At 43.1% G+C, this 20,000-nt stretch overlaps 1 protein-coding gene across 1 annotated transcript in view; it reads right to left on the reverse strand.

Annotated features, from left to right (window-relative positions):
* The window catches only part of LOC143284200 (multidrug resistance-associated protein 1-like), an 83,483-nt gene that overhangs the window by 17,795 nt on the left and 45,688 nt on the right, over window positions 1-20,000 (reverse strand). Inside the window, exons 18-25 of the mRNA XM_076590868.1 lie at window positions 19,764-19,931; window positions 17,382-17,596; window positions 13,353-13,475; window positions 7,597-7,699; window positions 6,902-7,133; window positions 5,683-5,849; window positions 2,437-2,580; window positions 505-700 (exon numbers count right to left, since the gene is read on the reverse strand). Of these exons, the coding sequence (XP_076446983.1) occupies window positions 505-700; window positions 2,437-2,580; window positions 5,683-5,849; window positions 6,902-7,133; window positions 7,597-7,699; window positions 13,353-13,475; window positions 17,382-17,596; window positions 19,764-19,931 (1,348 nt within the window). The remainder of the gene's footprint in view (window positions 1-504; window positions 701-2,436; window positions 2,581-5,682; window positions 5,850-6,901; window positions 7,134-7,596; window positions 7,700-13,352; window positions 13,476-17,381; window positions 17,597-19,763; window positions 19,932-20,000) is intronic.

The following is a 20,000-nucleotide window of genomic DNA, read 5'->3' on the forward strand; positions in this document are numbered from 1 at the left end:
TCACACATCCAGATAGCAGCAAGCATTTGTTTGGGGTGGTGTGTATTTGTGGGCCGGCGGTGGGGTGGGGGGGGGGATAAAGGGGGAGGGGGAGGTTCTAGTGCATAAAGCGCCTAACCTTGAAGCGAGGATCAGGATTTTTGTTCCCCTCCCCCCTAACGCCCCTCCCCCAACACCCCCACACCCTCGACCTCCCCAGTACACTTCTGAGTGCGAACCTGGCTGCAAGTCAGTCCAAAGAGACGACAAATTGAGGTCCATCCTTAGTGTGTGCAGTGTGCATTTTGAGCACGTAAAAGAACCCAGGGCAACACAAGAGTTTGTGTGTTTGTGTTGAAAGTATGCACGACCAAAGAAAAAACAAAAAAGAAGGCGAAATAAGAATAAAAACAGTAGTGCTGTGCAGTAGCCAACCCTGAGCAAACCTTAGCGCCGCAAAGATCGCTCACGTGACACAGCACTGGTCTTTTTTTTTTCAAAATCAAACGGCTGTGACGAACCTACAGCCAGACGCCCAGACATAGTAGAACACGTGGCTGCTGTCCACCCGGGCCCGGGACTGGGCCATGAAGCGGTCAGTGGCACGGTAGGCTCGGATGGTGGCCGCCCCGCTCACCGTCTCACAGAAGTGGGAAAAGATGGGAGACCTGGTCACTGCCTCCATCCGCAGGCACTGTCGGGACACGGCCATGTGTGCCGCCTGCCAGCACATCGGGTACAGACATTCCTGGAGTTAGCTTCTAGCGGGGATGGGGTGGGGGTGGGGAAGATATTTTCGAACTAAAAAATCCATAGTGTGGCTAGATATTTTCTGACTAAATCCCTAGTCCCGAGGTTAGATATTTTTCAAATAAATTTTATTTCTAGTGTGTGGCCAGATATTTTCCATATAAATCTCTATTCTGGCTGGATATCCCTTTCCCCCCACCTAAAAAAGAAACAAAAAACCAAACAAATAAACAAAAACAACCCTCTGTCAAGCTACATATTTTCTAAATAAATCTCTAATGGGCTAAATATCTTCCAAATACATTTTGGTGGGGCTAGAAATCTTCTAAATAAATCTTTATTGAACTCGATATTCTATAAACAAATCTCCAGTGGCGCGAGACATTTTCTAAGTAGATTTCTAATGGGACTAGGTATCATGTAATCTTTTGTGGGGTAGACACTTATTCTAAATATATTTCCAGTGGCGATAGGTCTTTTTTGAGTAAGCATATATTGGACTACATATATTTTCTAAATGCTGTGTTCCTAATCGTCCGGTCCATACAACCAGTTACCGACATTAAGTTTTAACTACGACTCTCTTCTCTGCTATCAAGATTTGAACATCAAACAAATTCAGCTTGCCTGATGTACCTTCGGCTGACAAGTCGGTTTCATACAAGCTAGGCCACCAGCAAATGCAGCCAAGACGTAGCACAAAAAGCACATCCATCACGTAGCACAACAAACTACAAACAGCCATGACGTACAGCCATGACGTAGCACAACAAACACAGCCATGACGAAGTACAACAAACACAGCCATGACGTGGTACAACACACACAGCCATGATGTAGCACATCCATGATGTAGCACAACAAACAACAAAGAGCCATGACGTACAGCCATGACGTAGCACAACAAACACAGCCATGACGTAGTACAACAAACACAGCCATGACGTGATACAACACACACAGCCATGACTTGGTGGAACACACACACAGCCATGACGTGGAACAACACATATAACCATGACGTAGTACAACAAACACAGCCATGATGTGGTACAACACACACAGCCATGACTTGGTGGAACACACACACAGCCATGACGTGGAACAACACATATAACCATGACGTAGTACAACAAACACAGCCATGATGTGGTACAACATACACAGCCATGATGTGGTACAACATACACAGCCATGACGTGGTACAACAAGCACAGCCATGACGTAGCACAACAAACACAGCCATGACGTGGTACAACAAACACAGCCATGACGTAGTACAACAAACACAGCCATGACGTAGTACAACAAACACAGCCATGACGTGGTACAACACACACAGCCATGACTTGGTGGAACACACACACAGCCATGACGTGGAACAACACATATAACCATGACGTAGTACAACACACACAGCCATGACTTGGTGGAACACACACACAGCCATGACGTGGAACAACACATATAACCATGACGTAGTACAACAAACACAGCCATGACGTGGTACAACATACACAGCCATGACGTAGTACAACAAGCACAGCCATGACGTGGTACAACAAACACAGCCATGACGTGGTACAACATACACAGCCATGACGTGGTGGAACACACACAGCCATGACGTGGTACAACACACATAACCATGACGTAGTACAACAAACACAGCCATGACATGGTACAACACACACAGCCATGACGTACCATAGTGAAGTAGAAGAGCACGAACACAGGGACCAGAACGACAATGATGGGTGGGTACACAGCCAGCTGCACGACAGCTGCAGCCACGAGGTCAGTGAAGCCCGTTATGGCGTTATTCATGCTCCGAGGCATCATACTGTCCACCTGAAACGTCAACACTGCTTTCTAGAATGTCTCAAACTATCTACTTGAAACTTTGACACTGCTTTCTAGAATGTATCAAACTGTACATCTGAAACGTCAACACTGCTTTCTAGAATGTATCAAACTATCTACATGAAACGTCAACATTGCTTTCTAGAATGTATCAAACTATCGACCTGAACGTCAACATTGCTTTCTAGAATGTATCAAACTGTCCACCTGAAACGTCAGTACTGCTTTCTAGAATGTATCAAACTATCTACCTGAAACGTCAACACTGCTTTCTAGAATGTATCAAACTATCTACCTGAAACGTCAACACTGCTTTCTAGAATGTATCAAACTATCTACCTGAAACGTCAACACTGCTTTCTAGAATGTATCAAACTATCTACCTGAAACGTCAACACTGCTTTCTAGAATGTATCAAACTATCTACCTGAAACGTCAACACTGTTTTCTAGGATGTATCAAACTGTCCACCTGAAACGTCAACACTGCTTTCTAGAATGTATCAAACTATCTACCTGAAACGTCAACACTGCTTTCTAGAATGTATCAAACTATCTACCTGAAACATCAACACTACTTTCTAGAATGCATCAAACTATCTACATGAAACGTCAACACTGCTTTCTAGAATGTATCAAACTATTGCTTTCTAGAATGCATCAAACTATCTACTTGAAACGTCAACACTGCTTTCTAGAATGCATCAAACTATCTACTTGAAACGTCAACACTGCTTTCTAGAATGTATCAAACTGTCTACTTGAAACGTCAGCACTGCTTTCTAGAATATATCAAGCTATCTGCCTGAAAAGTCAAGACTGCTTTCTAGAATGTATCAAACTATCTACCTGAAAAGTCAAGACTGCTTTCTAGAATGTATCAAACTATCTGCCTGAAAAGTCAAGACTGCTTTCTAGAATGTATCAAACTATCTACCTGAAACGTCAACACTGTTTTCTAGAATATATCAAACTATCTACCTGAAAAGTCAAGACTGCTTTCTAGAATGTATCAAACTATCTACCTGAAAAGTCAAGACTGCTTTCTAGAATGTACTGTGTAAGCCAACGATTTCTCGCAATCCCACGATTTATTTCACTTAGAGAGAAATCGTGGGATTGCGAGAAATAGTGGTCGTTCACCTCCCACGTTTTCTCTCAATTGCGAGAAATTGTGGGAAGTCCTCTATATTTTAATCAAAAACATTTCCTATGTCATCGGAGTTGGGTTCTTGTCTTTTCCCAATGCAAATCTAAGAGAAAAACGAGAGAGTGAAAAAGAAACGAGAAATGGGGGAAATGACAACGACGATCATGATAATGACACTGGCGTTAGCGAAAACATCAACAATAGACGGTGAAGGTGATGGCACAGTACTAGTTTTAAAAAATACGTGTGAATGTATGTGTATGTCTGTGAGTGAGTGAGTGAATGAGTGTGTGTGTGTGTGTGTGTGTGTGTGTGTGTGTGTGTGTGTGTGTGTGTGTGTGTGTGTGTGTGTGTGTGTGTGTGTGTGTGTGTATCCTTCTGTGTGTTTACTTGGCTGGCTGATTTTGGTCTTCTTTCACTCTGTTTAAAAAATATTTTTTCATGTTCTTAGTGTTTTCTATGCAAATGAGAATCCATTGTAAAACACCTTTTTTGCTAACACATTTATGTAGAAGTTTTAAACATTTTGACGTTATTCCCAACATCCAGGAAAGATTCAAGTCATATCATATTATATATCATATTTCTGTTTGAGTTATACATCTTTCCTGAATTTCGTTGTTTGCTATTGATTCCGATGTTTAATTTGAGGTCGATGCTTTGCAGTAATTTATCTTATGTGAAATACAATAAACAGTTGTGTTTCAGTGTCATTACTGTTCATGTCTTCACTAATGCTAGTCATATGATCGTCGTTCCATTAGTTCTTCAGCTTTTGATTATTTAACTTGTCATCTGCCAGTTTTCCGTTCATCGCATACTGCTGACAACAGAATTTCTGCTGACTTTTACACTGATGGTGCACTGCTAACAGAATTTCTACTGACTTTTACACTGATGGTGCACTGCTAACAGAATTTCTGCTGACTTTACTGCACTGCTACAGAATTTCTGCTGACTTTACACTGATGGTGCACTGCTAACAGAATTTCTTCTGACTTTACTGCACTGCTAACAGAATTTCTGCTGACTTTACTGCACTGCTACAGAATTTCTGCTGACTTTACACTGATGGTGCACTGCTAACAGAATTTCTTCTGACTTTACTGCACTGCTAACAGAATTTCTGCTGACTTTACACTGATGGTGCACTGTTAACAGAATTTCTGCTGACTTTACACTTATGGTGCACTGCCAACAGAATTTCTGCTGACTTTACACTGATAGTGCACAACAGAATTTCTCCTGACTTTACACTGATGGTGCACTGCCAACAGAATTTCTGCTGACTTTACACTGATGGTGCACTGCTAACAGAATTTCTACTGACTTTACTGCACTGCTAACAGAATTTCTGCTGACTTTACTGCACTGCTAACAGAATTTCTGCTGACTTTACTGCACTGCTAACAGAATTTCTGCTGACTTTACATTGATGGTGCACTGTCAACAAAATTTCTGCTGACTTTACTGCACTGCTAACAGAATTTCTGCTGACTTTACATTGATGGTGCACTGCTAACAGAATTTCTGCTGACTTTATATTGATGGTGCACTGCTAACAGAATTTCTGCTGACTTTACATTGATGGTGCACTGCTAACAGAATTTCTGCTGACTTTACTCACGTTTCCCCGGTGCCATCTGTGTAAAGTGTCCAATATTATTCCAATCAAAGCAGTCGACACAAAGCAAGTTCAATACAGATGGGACCATTGCAAGATACACACAAACACACACACATTGATATATATATATATATATATATATATATATATATATATATATATATATATATATATATATATATATCATAGTACACTCTTAACCCTTTGAGTTCAACGTTGTTGCCACAGCACACATAAACGATCAACTCGCGCTTGCAGCAGCGAAAGAGAGGCGGGGTGGAGAGTGTGGTGGCGAGGGAGGAGGACAACCCTACATTTTCCATGTCAGCGGAGATTCTGTTCATGATCCGTCCAGTGGGAGTTGTGTCAAAGAAGGTCATGGGTGCACGGAGGATGCTCGTGATCAATCCGTCGTGTAGGCGTCTGCTGGCTCGGATGGTCGTCATCCAGTATAGCCCGTTAAACGCCAAGAGAAAAAGAACTACACACATGTTAAGACAAAAAATGACTACACACACGTTAAGACAAAAAGGACTACACAAACGTCAAGACAAAAAGGACTACACAAACGCCAAGAGAAAAAGGACTACACAAACGTCAAGACAAAAAGGACTACACAAACGCCAAGACAAAAATGAATACACAAACGTCAAGAGAAAAAGGACTACACAAACGTCAAGACAAAAAGGACTACACAAAATGACTACACAAACACCAGGAGAAAAATGACTACACAAACGCCAAGACAATAAGGACAACACAAACGCCAAGACAAAAATGAATACACAAACTTCAAGAGAAAAAGGACTACACAAACGTCAAGACAAAAAGGACTACATAAACACCAAGAGAATAATGACTACACAAAATGACTACACAAAATAATACCAAGAGAAAAATGACTACACAGACACCATGAGAAAAAGGACTACACAAACACCAAGAGAAAAAATGACTACACAAACACCAAGAGAAAAAGGACTACACAAACACCAAGAGAAAAAAGACTACACAAACGCTAAGAGAAAAGGGACTACACAAACACCAAGAGAAAAATGACAAGGCAAACACCAAGAGAAAAATGACAAAGCAAACGCACAAGTTATCGTTATATTATGCATGGGATCCTGGTTGCATACATTACGAACTAATACTAATTATAATACAGAACACTACGGCTCCAGAACAAGCAGTTTTGAGATTGTCGAATAAAATCTCATGTATGACATTATATACAAACTTTTACCATCTATCATCATATATGCGCTTGTCTGCTTGCGCCTGCATACCGGTTCGTTCGAGTGAATATTCCTGCACACGTGTGCGCCTTCCGATTAAAATGCACTTGCTGCATGCTTTGATGCTTCTTTCCCTTTTTTTAAAAATATAAAATAACAAACTCCATCTATATGTACTTAGTCACAGAATGTATGAAACGGAGGGAGGTTATAATAATGACTTTCCATCACTGCATCAAACCGGGGATCACCCCAGAACTACACAGCGCACCTTCAGCACTGCAATGACCATCACCTTGAAGCACGCCAAGCAGGCCGTAGCGGGTGAGGTAGAAGTTATTGGTATTCACGAAGACCTCTGATCCAGCCAACGATTGGTTGCTGAGGATGGGGTCCTCGGTCCAGTGACGGAGCCAGAAGTTGGTCATGACGCTAACCGCTCGGAAAGCGGAGAAGAAGAAAACAGCTGTCAGCATGCACACCCAGCCCCCAGTTTGGGGGTAGTACAGAAATGATGACATTGGGAACTGAAAAAAAGATAAATGAATAAATAAATGAATAAACAGATAATTTAAAAAAATGAGCACAGTATATAATGTTTATGTCAAATTTAACAAACTGAGTTGGAGTTGATTATCCCTCTTATTTCTGATAACATCATGTATGTGTGTGCGCGCGCGTGTGTGGGGGTGGGGGTGGCGGAGGGGGTTGTGTGTGTGTGTGTACGTGTGTGTCTAGAAGTCGACTGGCCTGGACCGGTACTAAGTTGTTTCCACGTGTTTCTTCACATGATAAATCAACAGCTGTCCACCTCTCTTCTCCCCTCCCCTTCATTTGCTTTTTGTTTCACTACAAAGGGAGAGCAGTCCACTGGTCCGACCCTTCCAGTAGGATTTCACAGTTGTCTCCCCTACCTTTTTCCTTTTACTTTTTTATGAATTATTTTGTATGGTAAGCTGTTTGATCACCGAAACTCCTGACTCCACTTACCTTTCCTTTCTTAACGGTCTCTGACTGGGTCAGTCTTCCTTGTTCACCCAGCTTTTCGTCAGTTTCTGTCTGCCTTGGACTGCAGCGGGCGCTGTCCCCTTTCCTGCAACACACATCATCCAACATTAACACACACACACACACACACACACGCACGCACACACACACACACACACACACACACACACACACACACACACACACACACACACACAAATCTGTATAGTTATGGACCACTATATTCAGGTCTGCGCTGTCTGCAACATCATCCAGCAAAAAACAGAGATCAGTGTTGCCAAGGACCACAATGTGTATGTCTACCTGCAACATCACCCAACATAAAACAAACAGCAGTGTTGCCAAGGACTACAATGTGTATGTCTACCTGCAACATCACCCAACATAAAACAAAGAGCTGTGTTGTCAAGGACCACAATGTGTATGTCTACCTGCAACATCACCCAACATAAAACAAAGAGCAGTTGCCAAGGACCACAATGTGTATGTCTACCTGCAACATCACCCAACATAAAACAAAGAGCAGTGTTGCCAAGGACCACAATGTGTATGTCTACCTGCAACATCACCCAACATAAAACAGAGATCAGTGTTGCCAAGGACCACAATGTGTATGTCTACCTGTAACATCATCCAGCATAAAACAAAGATCAGTGTAACCAGGGACCACAATGTGTATGTCTACCTGAATGGCTGGGTGAGTGTCCATATCTTCTTTACTTACAATTGTAATTCAGATGCATGTCTCATTAAAATAAGATCTCACAAGCATTCATTTTCGTGTGCTGTGCGTTTGTGCACAATGGCTGGGAAAGATTTGCACCTGTGTCCATGTTTCATTGACATTGATATTTAATGCGTACACCATGAAGAAAATTTAGACGCGGGGATTCAAACCCCATGAATACCTGTAACCCGATCATTTAAAATGAATCGTATCAATTTATCACATTTTCTGAGTACCTCCATGACCTCCACTGTCTACGGCTCGGATTCGGAAGGCGGGGCCCAGTCCTCACCTTCCGCCGTCTTAACCTGCCCCAACCAATCCAGGTACCATTCACACCTGGCTGGGTGAGGAAATTCGGAGTAAAGTGCCTTTCCAAAGGACACAACATCAAGCCGAAACGACCTCTGGAACCAGATCCCTGGTGGACATCGGGCCAAACGCCTTACAAGACTCTACCACGGCGCTTCCTTCCTATAATATAGATAAACAAATGATTAAATAAACAACTAACTAATCGAATAAATGATTTTGGAGAAAAAAAAAGATTTTATATCATGTATGAATTCGTTTGTCTGTGAAAGAGCGGAAGCAAAGCAAGAATCACAATGACAAGAAGAAACAACAGGGAAGTCACAATTCCGAAACATAATGATCGAGCAAAAAGCAAAACAAAAATAACAAACGAAGCAAAACAACAAAAAGAAAGGAATACCAACAGGACTGCGAGCACTGCAAGCAGCAAGAGTCCTGACAGCAATACTGGAAGGCTGGAGAAAAGTAGCAGAAGCTCTGTGTACAGTATATCGGTAGAACAGTGGAAGGCGGGAGAAGAGTAGCAGAAGCTTTGTGTACAGTATGTCGGCAGAATAGTGGAAGGTTGTGGAAGAGTAGCAGAAGCTTTGTGTACAGTATGTCGGCAGAATAGTGGAAGGTTGTGGAAGAGTAGCAGAAGCTTTGTGTACAGTATGTCGGTAGAATAGTGGAAGGCTGGAGAAAAGTAGCAGAAGCTTTGTGTACAGTATATCGGTAGAATAGTGGAAGGTTGTGGAAGAGTAGCAGAAGCTTTGTGTACAGTATATCGGTAGAATAGTGGAAGGTTGTGGAAGAGTAGCAGAAGCTTTGTGTACAGTATGTCGGCAGAATAGTGGAAGGTTGTGGAAGAGTAGCAGAAGCTTTGTGTACAGTATATCGGTAGAATAGTGGAAGGTTGTGGAAGAGTAGCAGAAGCTTTGTGTACAGTATATCGGTAGAATAGTGGAAGGTTGTGGAAGAGTAGCAGAAGCTTTGTGTACAGTATGTCGAGTGGAAGGTTGTGGAAGAGTAGCAGAAGCTTTGTGTACAGTATATCGGTAGAATAGTGGAAGGTTGTGGAAGAGTAGCAGAAGCTTTGTGTACAGTATATCGGTAGAATAGTGGAAGGTTGTGGAAGAGTAGCAGAAGCTTTGTGTACAGTATATCGGTAGAATAGTGGAAGGTTGTGGAAGAGTAGCAGAAGCTTTGTGTACAGTATGTCGGTAGAACAGTGGAAAGTTGGAGAAGAGTAGCAGAAGCTTTGTGTACAATGTACTGGAAGAGCTCTTTACAACGAATCTCACCTGTCGTTATTTTCGCCCTGGGACTTTGTACAGATTCTGAGCAGTTTGTTCGTGGAGCGACAGTCCCTGTTGCACACACCCCGCAGGGAAAACGTTGCATCAGTATCAGCAGCAATGTGTGCTTTCCTCTGCCGTCAGTGAGATTCAGTATGATCAGCAGCAATGTGTGCTTTCCTCTGCCGTCAGTGAGATTCAGTATGATCAGCAGCAGTGTGTGCTTTCCACTGCCGTCAGTGAGATTCAGTATGATCAGCAGCAATGTGTGCTTTCCTCTGCCGTCAGTGAGATTCAGTATGATCAGCAGCAGTGTGTGCTTTCCACTGCCGTCAGTGAGATTCAGTATGATCAGCAGCAATGTGTGCTTTCCTCTGCCGTCAGTGAGATTCAGTATGATCAGCAGCAGTGTGTGCTTTCCACTGCCGTCAGTGAGATTCAGTATGATCAGCAGCAATGTGTGCTTTCCACTGCCGTCAGTGAGATTCAGTATGATCAGCAGCAATGTGTGCTTTCCACTGCCGTCAGTGAGATTCAGTATGATCAGCAGCAGTGTGTGCTTTCCACTGCCGTCAGTGAGATTCAGCATGTGGCGCAGTGACAGAATCGGTTAGACGTTGGGCTTCTGGGTTCAGTGTTCGGCGGTGACCAGGGTTCGAGGCCCCGTTTCGGCATGTTGTAGTGTCTTTGGGAATGACAGTTTATACCGATGCTCCCCACTTCACCCAGGAGTGAGCGAAAGACACCTGACCGGCTGGGGAAGGTTTGAACCACCGGAAGGAGAGGACTGCGCCCCGCCTTCCAATGCGGAGCCCTAGACACAGTGGGTATGAATTCGTTGTTCCGAAGGGCCGTGAAAGGCTGTGAGACCTTTAACTCTTTCTATACGAACGGCGAAAGAGACGACGTCAACAGCGTTTCGCCCCAATTACCATCATCAAAATATTGCAAGCGGAAGGTTCTTATATTGAAGAGGTGAATGTTGACAAAGAATACCACAATTCTGACGACGGAAGCTAAAGCTTGGGTCATTCAGACACCCACTGGACATCCGAGGGGTCTGTGTAGAGGAGAAGAGAGGACTGGCCGTACTGAGTGAGTTAACCTTTAACCATTAATTAACCCTACGTAAGATTCGCTGTTCCTCTGCTTCCCTCCACATCTTTCCTTGTCGATAACTGACAAGTACAGGTCCTCGGCCATGTTTTCCTACTGTTCATATCAATGGCTGTACGCATCACGTCTCCTTTGCTTACATCTCTGCAATAGAAACATGGTCCTCTGAGAGCTCCAGGCCCAGTCTCACGTATAGGTAGTCTCTGAGATTTGTCCCTTCATGTGATAATTGTAGCGCCAGTTGTAGCAGCAGCAGCAACAGCAGCAGAGATGGCTTCAGCAGTACCACAGTTCAATATCATCTAGTTCTTGCAGAAACAACACCAACAATTAAAAACAACAACAAACCAAAAACCCGCGTAATATCAGTAGCACAGTGGGCATGATAAACCGGTACAACAACGTCTGCTCCTTAAAAACACACACAACTTGACACCACTGGACGGTACAGCAACACTTGTTCCTTTAACAACACACACAACTTCACACCACTGGACGGTACAGCAACACCTGTTCCTTTAACAACACACACAACTTCACAATACCTGTTCCTTTAACAACACACACAACTTCACAACACCTGTTCCTTTAAGAACAAACACAACTTCACAACACCTGTTCCATAAACAACACACACAACTTCACGCCACTGGACGGTACAGCAACACCTGTTCCTTTAACAACACACACAACTTCACGCCACTGGCCAGTACAGCAACACCTGTTCCTTTAACAATACACACAACTTTACGCCACTGGCCGGTACAGCAAAGCCTGTTCCTTTAACAACACACAACTTCACAACACCTGTTCCTTTAACAACACACAACTTCACAACACCTGTTCCTTTAACAACACACACAACTTCACAACACCTGTTCCTTTAACAACACACAACTTCACACCACTGGACGGTACAGCAAAGCCTGTTCCTTTAACAATACACACAACTTCACACCACTGGGCGGTACAGCAACACCTGTTCCGTTAACAACACACACAACTTCACACCACTGGGCGGTACAGCAACACCTGTTCCGTTAACAACACACACAACTTCACACCACTGGACGGTACAGCCACGCCTGTTCCTTTAACAACACACACAACTTCACACCACTGGACGGTACAGCCACGCCTGTTCCTTTGACAACACACACAACTTCACACCACTGGACGGTACAGCCACGCCTGTTCCTTTGACAACACACACAACTTCACAACACCTGTTCCTTTAACAACACACACAACTTCACACCACTGGATGGTACAACAACGCCTGTTCTTTTAACAACACACATAACTTCACGCCACTGGCCGGTACAGCAACCCCTGCTCCTTTAACAACACACACAACTTCACAACACCTGTTCCTTTAACAGCACACACAACTTCACAACACCTGTTCCGTTAACAACACACACAACTTCACACCACTGGGCGGTACAGCAACACCTGTTCCGTTAACAACACACACAACTTCACACCACTGGACGGTACAGCCACGCCTGTTCCTTTAACAACACACACAACTTCACACCACTGGACGGTACAGCCACGCCTGTTCCTTTGACAACACACACAACTTCACACCACTGGACGGTACAGCCACGCCTGTTCCTTTGACAACACACACAACTTCACAACACCTGTTCCTTTAACAACACACACAACTTCACACCACTGGATGGTACAACAACGCCTGTTCTTTTAACAACACACACAACTTCACGCCACTGGCCGGTACAGCAACCCCTGCTCCTTTAACAACACACACAACTTCACAACACCTGTTCCTTTAACAGCACACACAACTTCACAACACCTGTTCCTTTAACAACACACATAACTTCACGCCACTGGACGGTACAGCAACGCCTGCTCCTTTAACAACACACACAACTTCACGCCACTGGACGGTACAGCAACACCTGTTCCTTTAACAACACACACAACTTCACGCCACTGGACGGTACAGCAACACCTGTTCCTTTAACAACACACACAACTTCACGCCACTGGACGGTACAGCAACACCTGTTCCTTTAACAACACACACAACTTCACGCCACTGGACGGTACAGTAACGCCTGTTCCTTTAACAACACACACAACTTCAGAACACCTGTTCCTTTAACCACACACACAACTTCACAACACCTGTTCCTTTAACACACACTACTTCACAACACCTGTTCCTTTAACAACACACACAACTTCACACCAATGGACTGTACCCGCAGTGTCTTGAAATTGTGTGCCCCTGACTCCCGCAAAGAAGTCAAGTTTCAGTGAAGGCATACCTCCTCCTCCTCCTATGGCGACGCGAAATGAGGCCAATCAGAGGACGGCTCAGTTCATCCCCGGACGTACCAGCGTCTGTGACATCTGTTGTTGCAGACTCCACGTCCGCCCACACCTTTTCCCTCATCGCTATCACTGCAACATATAATCTAATATACTGTGCGTGCGTGCGTGCGTGCGTGCGTGTGTGTGTGTGTGTGTGTGTGTGTGTGTGTGTGTGTGTGTGTGTGTGTGACTGAAGCCTGTCTGAATGACACAGGAAACGAATGATGAGCGTCTGAAGACAGCAGTCAGTCGGCTCTACCCAGCTATGGAGCCTGTTGTGCAAATATGACTGTTTGGAAAGCGCCAAGAGTTTGTTTGGTCTCTGATCAAAGACAGACGCTGTATCAGTATCAGTTCTATGACGTGTTCCAAGACAAGAACACATGTGCACTCAATGACAATAACTGTCACAGTTGCTTGTGGTTCCGTGCCTTGGCGTGTGTGTGTTCTCGTGTTTAAGGTGTTTCGGGTTTGAAGTGTCTCGGGTTTGAAGTGTCTCGGGTTTAAAGTGTCTCGGGTTCAAAGCATTTCGGGTTTGAAGTGTCTCGGGTTTAAAGTGTCTCGGTTTGAAGTGTCTCGGGTTTAGAGTGTCTCGGGTTTGAAGTGTCTCGGGTTTAAAGTATTTCGGGTTTGAAATGTTTCGGGTTGAAAGTGTTTCGGGTTTGAAGTGTTTCGGGTTTAAAGTGTTTCGGGTTGAAAGTGTCTCAGGTTTAAAGTGTCTCGGGTTTAACGTGTCTCGGTTTTGAAGTGTTTCGTGTTTAATAATAATAATAATAATAATAATGGATATTTATATAGCACACTATCCGGAAATCTGCTCTAGGTGCTTTACAAAAACGCTTTGTTAACATAAAACATTACATCTATGTTACATACACACACCAAAATGTTACACAAACACACACACTGCATACATACATTTTAACAATACATGTGTATCTAACAGCCACCCTTACACATACACACACATAGGCAGGCACAAACTTACATAAACGCACGCACATACAATACACATTCAATACAGATGAAGAAGATGGTGCATGTAGTTATGTACACATACATATGTATACACACATAATCAAGCACAGCTAACGCAAAGGAAGTGGGCCTGCCACAATTGAACTTACTGCTGAGGGAAAAGATGAGTTTTGAGACGAGATTTAAAAGATGCGAGGGAATCAGAATGACGGAGGTTATCAGGGAGCTTGTTCCACGTCTTTGGCGATTGAAAAGAAAACGATCTGTGTCCATAGGTCTTACTTCTGACGTGAGGTATCCTGAGAAGTCGAGTATCAGAGGAAGAACGGAGCTGGCGAGACGGGGAATAGATATGGAGGAGTTCAGAAAGATACTTGGGGCCCAGATCCGTTGACTGCAGAAAAGGTCAGAGTGGATAGCTTATAGTCTATTCGATCAGAAACAGGCAACCAGTGGAGAGACTGAAGGAGAGGAGAAACATGGTCAAATTTAGAAGCTCTGCAAATGAGTCTGGCAGCGTTATTCTGAATTCGTTGGAGTCTGTCTAACAGATATTTGGGAAGGCCGGCCAAAAGAGAGTTGCAGTAATCCAATCTTGAGAGAACCAGAGAGCACACAAGTGTCTTGGTTGCATCGGTTGAGAGATAGTGGCGGATAGAGCTGATTCTACGCAGTTCCAAACAGGCAACTTTACAGATATTCGAAATGTGCTGTTGGAAGGAAAGAGACTGGTCTAGGATTACACCAAGACTACCGAACAGAAGGATAAAGTGAAACAGGTGTGCTATTGATCAGAACAGAGTCAGGAAAGGAAGGATGTTGACGAAACTTCTTTGGACAGGTTATCATAAATTCAGTCTTATCATCATTTAGTGTTTAAAGTGTTTCGGGTTTGAAGTGTTCTCGGTTTTGAAGTGTTTCGGGTTTGAAGTGTTTCGGGCTTAAAGTGTCTCGGGTTTGAAGTGTTCCGGGTTAAACGTGTCTCGGGTTTGAAGTGTTCTCGGGTTTGAAGTGTTTCTGGTTTGAAGTGTTTCGGGTTTGAAGTGTCTCGGGGTTTGAAGTGTTCTCGGGTTTGAAGTGTCTCGGGTTTAAAGTGTTTCTGGTTTGAAGTGTCTCGGGTTGAAAGTGTCTCGGGTTTGAAGTGTTTGGTGTTTGAAGTGTTCTTGGGTTTGAAGTGTTTCGGGTTTGAAGTGTCTCGGGTTTAAAGTGTTTGGTGTTTGAAGTGTTCTTGGGTTTGAAGTGTTTCGGGTTTGAAGTGTCTCGGGTTTAAAGTGTTTCGCTTCGTTTGGGTGGGGGAGAGCGTGGGTGAATATGTTTTTCATGACACAATCAACCGCATTGCAAAACAATAGACAATTAAACAAATAATGATGAATACAAGTCTAGAAAGTTTTATATGACCTGACCACGGCTCTGTTTGCTTTTTGTGACTTTTTTCTGTTGTTTGATCTTTTGTTATTGTTTTCAATGGTCAAACACACACACCATTACTGTAATCCGAAAACATTAGTATGTATCAGCTTGATCACTGCCATCCATATTCGATGTGAGTTAAACTTCTTTGCAATGATCTTTTGTAAGTTATGTATTCTGACTGAACATTGTTCTATTAGACGTGTGTGAAAGTTCTCTGTAATGGTCACTGTGAAATATCGTGTATTTAGAGAATTCAATCTTCATGGAAAAAAATACCCTATTTAGTGGCTACATATAGAATTGTATCCCTTACCGTGTTTTTCAAAGTCATATTTCCATCTAGTGGCTTCATATATAAATTGTATCCCTTGCGTGTTTTTCAAAGTCTTATTTGCATTCTGTTTTGTTGACCACACATCTAAAAACCATTCGTCCATGGTCTTGTTCCAGTTTCTGACACTTTTGTAGGAATAAACATGCATATGTAAATAAATGCGTGCTTCAGTTAATGGGTATCTGTGCATGTGCCGTATTGTGTGACCATGTGTATGTGGGGGAAGGGGCGGTGGGTTAGACGTGTGTGCGTTGATACATTATGTATTGTGTATGTGCATCATGGATGGAAAAGATTTGTACCTGTGTGCATCTTTTGGATGCATGTATTACGAAAACAATTTACACAGGAGATTTTAACACTTTAATGATAATGACATGGATACTTATACAGCGCCTATCCTCGGTCGGAGACCAAGCTCTAAGCGCTTTACAAACACGGGGTCATTTGCACAACAGGCTGCCTACCTGGGTAGAGCTAACTGACGGTTGCCATTGGGCGCTCATCATTCGTTTCCTATGTCATTCAATCAAATTTCAGGGACGCACACATACATACTCAGACATGAAGCCGGGCATTGATCAGTGGTAGCTGATCAGTGGTATAAAAAATACGGTCTCCACTTTTTCGTTAAAAGGCGCTGCTCCTTAAAAGCTTTCGGGTAATTTTATAAAGCTTTCTAAAGATGAAAGAATGGCTTTTTCAGTGGTGGGTTTGACTAAAAAAATTTTTTTTATCTAGAATCGCAGTAGAGCGTCAAGAAAAATAGGTAAATTTTGAGCCACGTTTTTTTTTTTTGTTTTTTTTTTTTTTGTTTTGTTTTGTTTTTTAATAAATCGAGTATTATATATCAATTGGAAACTTAGCCCACGTAAAAGTAGAGAACGTGATCTTTTATTTGATAGGTCTCTTAATTAAGTCGACTGTTTGTATGGAGCAGTGTCCGTAACCTATTTTTGTCACCAACCCTCTCAGACCAGAAGCAGACGTCGGCAAACTTTTTTTTTTTTTTTTTTTTACCGCGCTGTGTTTTGAGGAGCGAAGGATACTCCACTTCAGGCGATCAGTTTAACTCACACTATGTTACACACAAAAAAAGAAACACTTACAGGAACGAACAAAGGTGGTTTTATTTTCTGATACATTTTTCAGCTCGATGTATGCAGTATTGCGCTTGCTAGGGCGAAGTGAAAATGAATGACACCTTAATACGCATGACACCTCAATAGCATGACCCAATGACAAAGTAAACCACCTGCCTTCAGGGTCTGTGAGCTCCTCCTCACTCACGTCGCTGTCCACCTCCCTGTCCTCCTGGATGAAGAACGACCTCAGCAGCTGGGCGAGGTCTCCGTTGTGCTGCAGCAGCTGGCTGTAGCTGCCCACCTCGCTGATCTGCCCTTCTTTCAGCACCACGATTTCGTCCACCAGAGGGAGCCAGTGTATACCGTGCGTCACCAGCACGCGCGTCTGTGAAGGCACAAAAAAAAGAAAAAGAAAAAAAAACTTTTATTCTTCACTTAGACTTTATTTGTCCACCAAGAGAGGACTGGTGATTCTGTACACAATGATTGAATGTGCACTGACTTCCATCTCCATTCCTGTACATGTGCACGTGAGGGTATCAATTTGTCCGAGCGCGCGCACATGCACAAAGAACCCCCCACTCCTCCCCCCTCGCACCCGCCCCACACACACACAAACTAAAAGCGTGCAATGTTCTCCTGCTCGGAACGCATGTTCAAACATACGCTTAAATTGTTCAGGAATTCACCGAGCTGTTTTTGAACAAATGATGTTCTATTGAAAAGCCGTAACACGACTGCTGCTGCCCTAACGTGGTACAGACATTTTGACAGCAACAGACAGACCTGCATATACAAGACACTGGTACAGACATTTTGACAGCAACAGATAGACCTGCATATACAAGACACTGATACAGACATTTTGACAGGCAACAGACAGACCTGCATATACAAGACACTGATACAGACATTTTGACAGCAACAGACAGACCTGCATATACAAGACACTGGTACAGACATTTTGACTGCAACAGACAGACCTGCATATACAAGACACTGATACAGACATTTTGACAGCAACAGACAGACCTGCATATACAAGACATTGGTACAGACATTTTGACTGTAACAGACAGACCTGCATATACAAGACACTGGTACAGACATTTTGACTGCAACAGACAGACCTGCATATACAAGACATTGATACAGACATTTTGACTGCAACAAACAGACCTGCATAAACAAGACATTGGTACAGACATTTTGACTGCACCAGACAGACCTGCATATGCAAGACATTGGTACAGACATTTTGACTGTAACAGACAGACCTGCATATACAAGACATTGGTACAGACATTTTGACTGCAACAGATAGACCTGCATATACAAGACCCTGATACAGACATTTTGACTGCAACAGATAGACCTGCATATACAAGACACTGATACAGACATTTTGACTGCAACAGACAGACCTGCATATACAAGACACTGATACAGACATTTTGACTGCAACAGACAGACCTGCATATACAAGACACTGATACAGACATTTTGACTGCAACAGATAGACCTGCATATACAAGACACTGATACAGACATTTTGACTGCAACAGATAGACCTGCATATACAAGACACTGATACAGACATTTTGACTGCAACAGACAGACCTGCATATACAAGACACTGATACAGACATTTTGACTGCAACAGATAGACCTGCATATACAAGACACTGATACAGACATTTTGACTGCAACAGATAGACCTGCATATACAAGACACTGATACAGACATTTTGACTGCAACAGACAGACCTGCATATACAAGACAATGGTACAGACATTTTGACTGCAACAGACAGACCTGCATGTACATGACAAACATAGATCGTTTCCTCTTCCAACCAGCCAAACTATTACTGTGGGGCTGTCATAGATAACTGTTGCTACAATATCTCTAAACCACCCCCATGTTTCCACACATACATATGCTTTCTTGTCATAGAAGTCAAATAAGTACTGACATCTCAGTCAGCATAAGACATGGTCAGAGATACAAAGGAGTTTTAATTTCCTAAGAATACTCTTTGCACAGTTTCACTGTTTTGACCTGCTGTGTGTGTGACTGGTTGTGGAGAATATTCCTATCAAATCTGATGCGAGGTAACAGTACGATGCGAGAAGTGCTGGCTTCTATATGAGTATAGTACATGTCATAGTGTTTCAGCTGTGCACTACTGAACTGTTTTAAATATTTGTGTGAACGCTAAATTGACTTGCATTGGTGAATATTGATATTTTTCCACTTCTTTGTCCTCATGTGCTCTCCTATGGTATAATGCACTGTTGTGTACGTATTAGAGCCCATTATATGAGGAGTTTGCGCCATATATCATTATCAAATACAAAACTTTGTCATAATCTCCACATCGCGTTGCGCGATCTTATTCATTCACTCACAGCATGACTTTATTAATACACACACTCTCCCCACCCCCACCCCCCTTCCCTTCCTTAAAAATTCGTGAACACACGATCTCTGTCTCTCTCTGTCTCTCTGTCTCTCTCTCTGAGAACGAACTCCACATGTTCAAACTGACCTTGCCCTTCAGCATTCCTTTAGGACCGATGACGTCAGTGAAGATGGCTTTCCCCACGTGACTGTCCACTGCGGACAAGGGGTCATCCAGCAGGTAGATGTCGCTGTCACTGTATACAGCACGGGCCAGGTTCACGCGCTGCTTCTGACCGCCACTCAGATTGATGCCCTGCATCACGTGGTGGATCGTTTTAACGTCATGTCTAAAAGCATTATATCATCGTCACCATCACAACAG

Source organism: Babylonia areolata, chromosome 7, assembly GCF_041734735.1.
Source record: "Babylonia areolata isolate BAREFJ2019XMU chromosome 7, ASM4173473v1, whole genome shotgun sequence".
In the NCBI taxonomy this organism is placed as follows: Eukaryota; Metazoa; Mollusca; class Gastropoda; order Neogastropoda; family Buccinidae; genus Babylonia; species Babylonia areolata.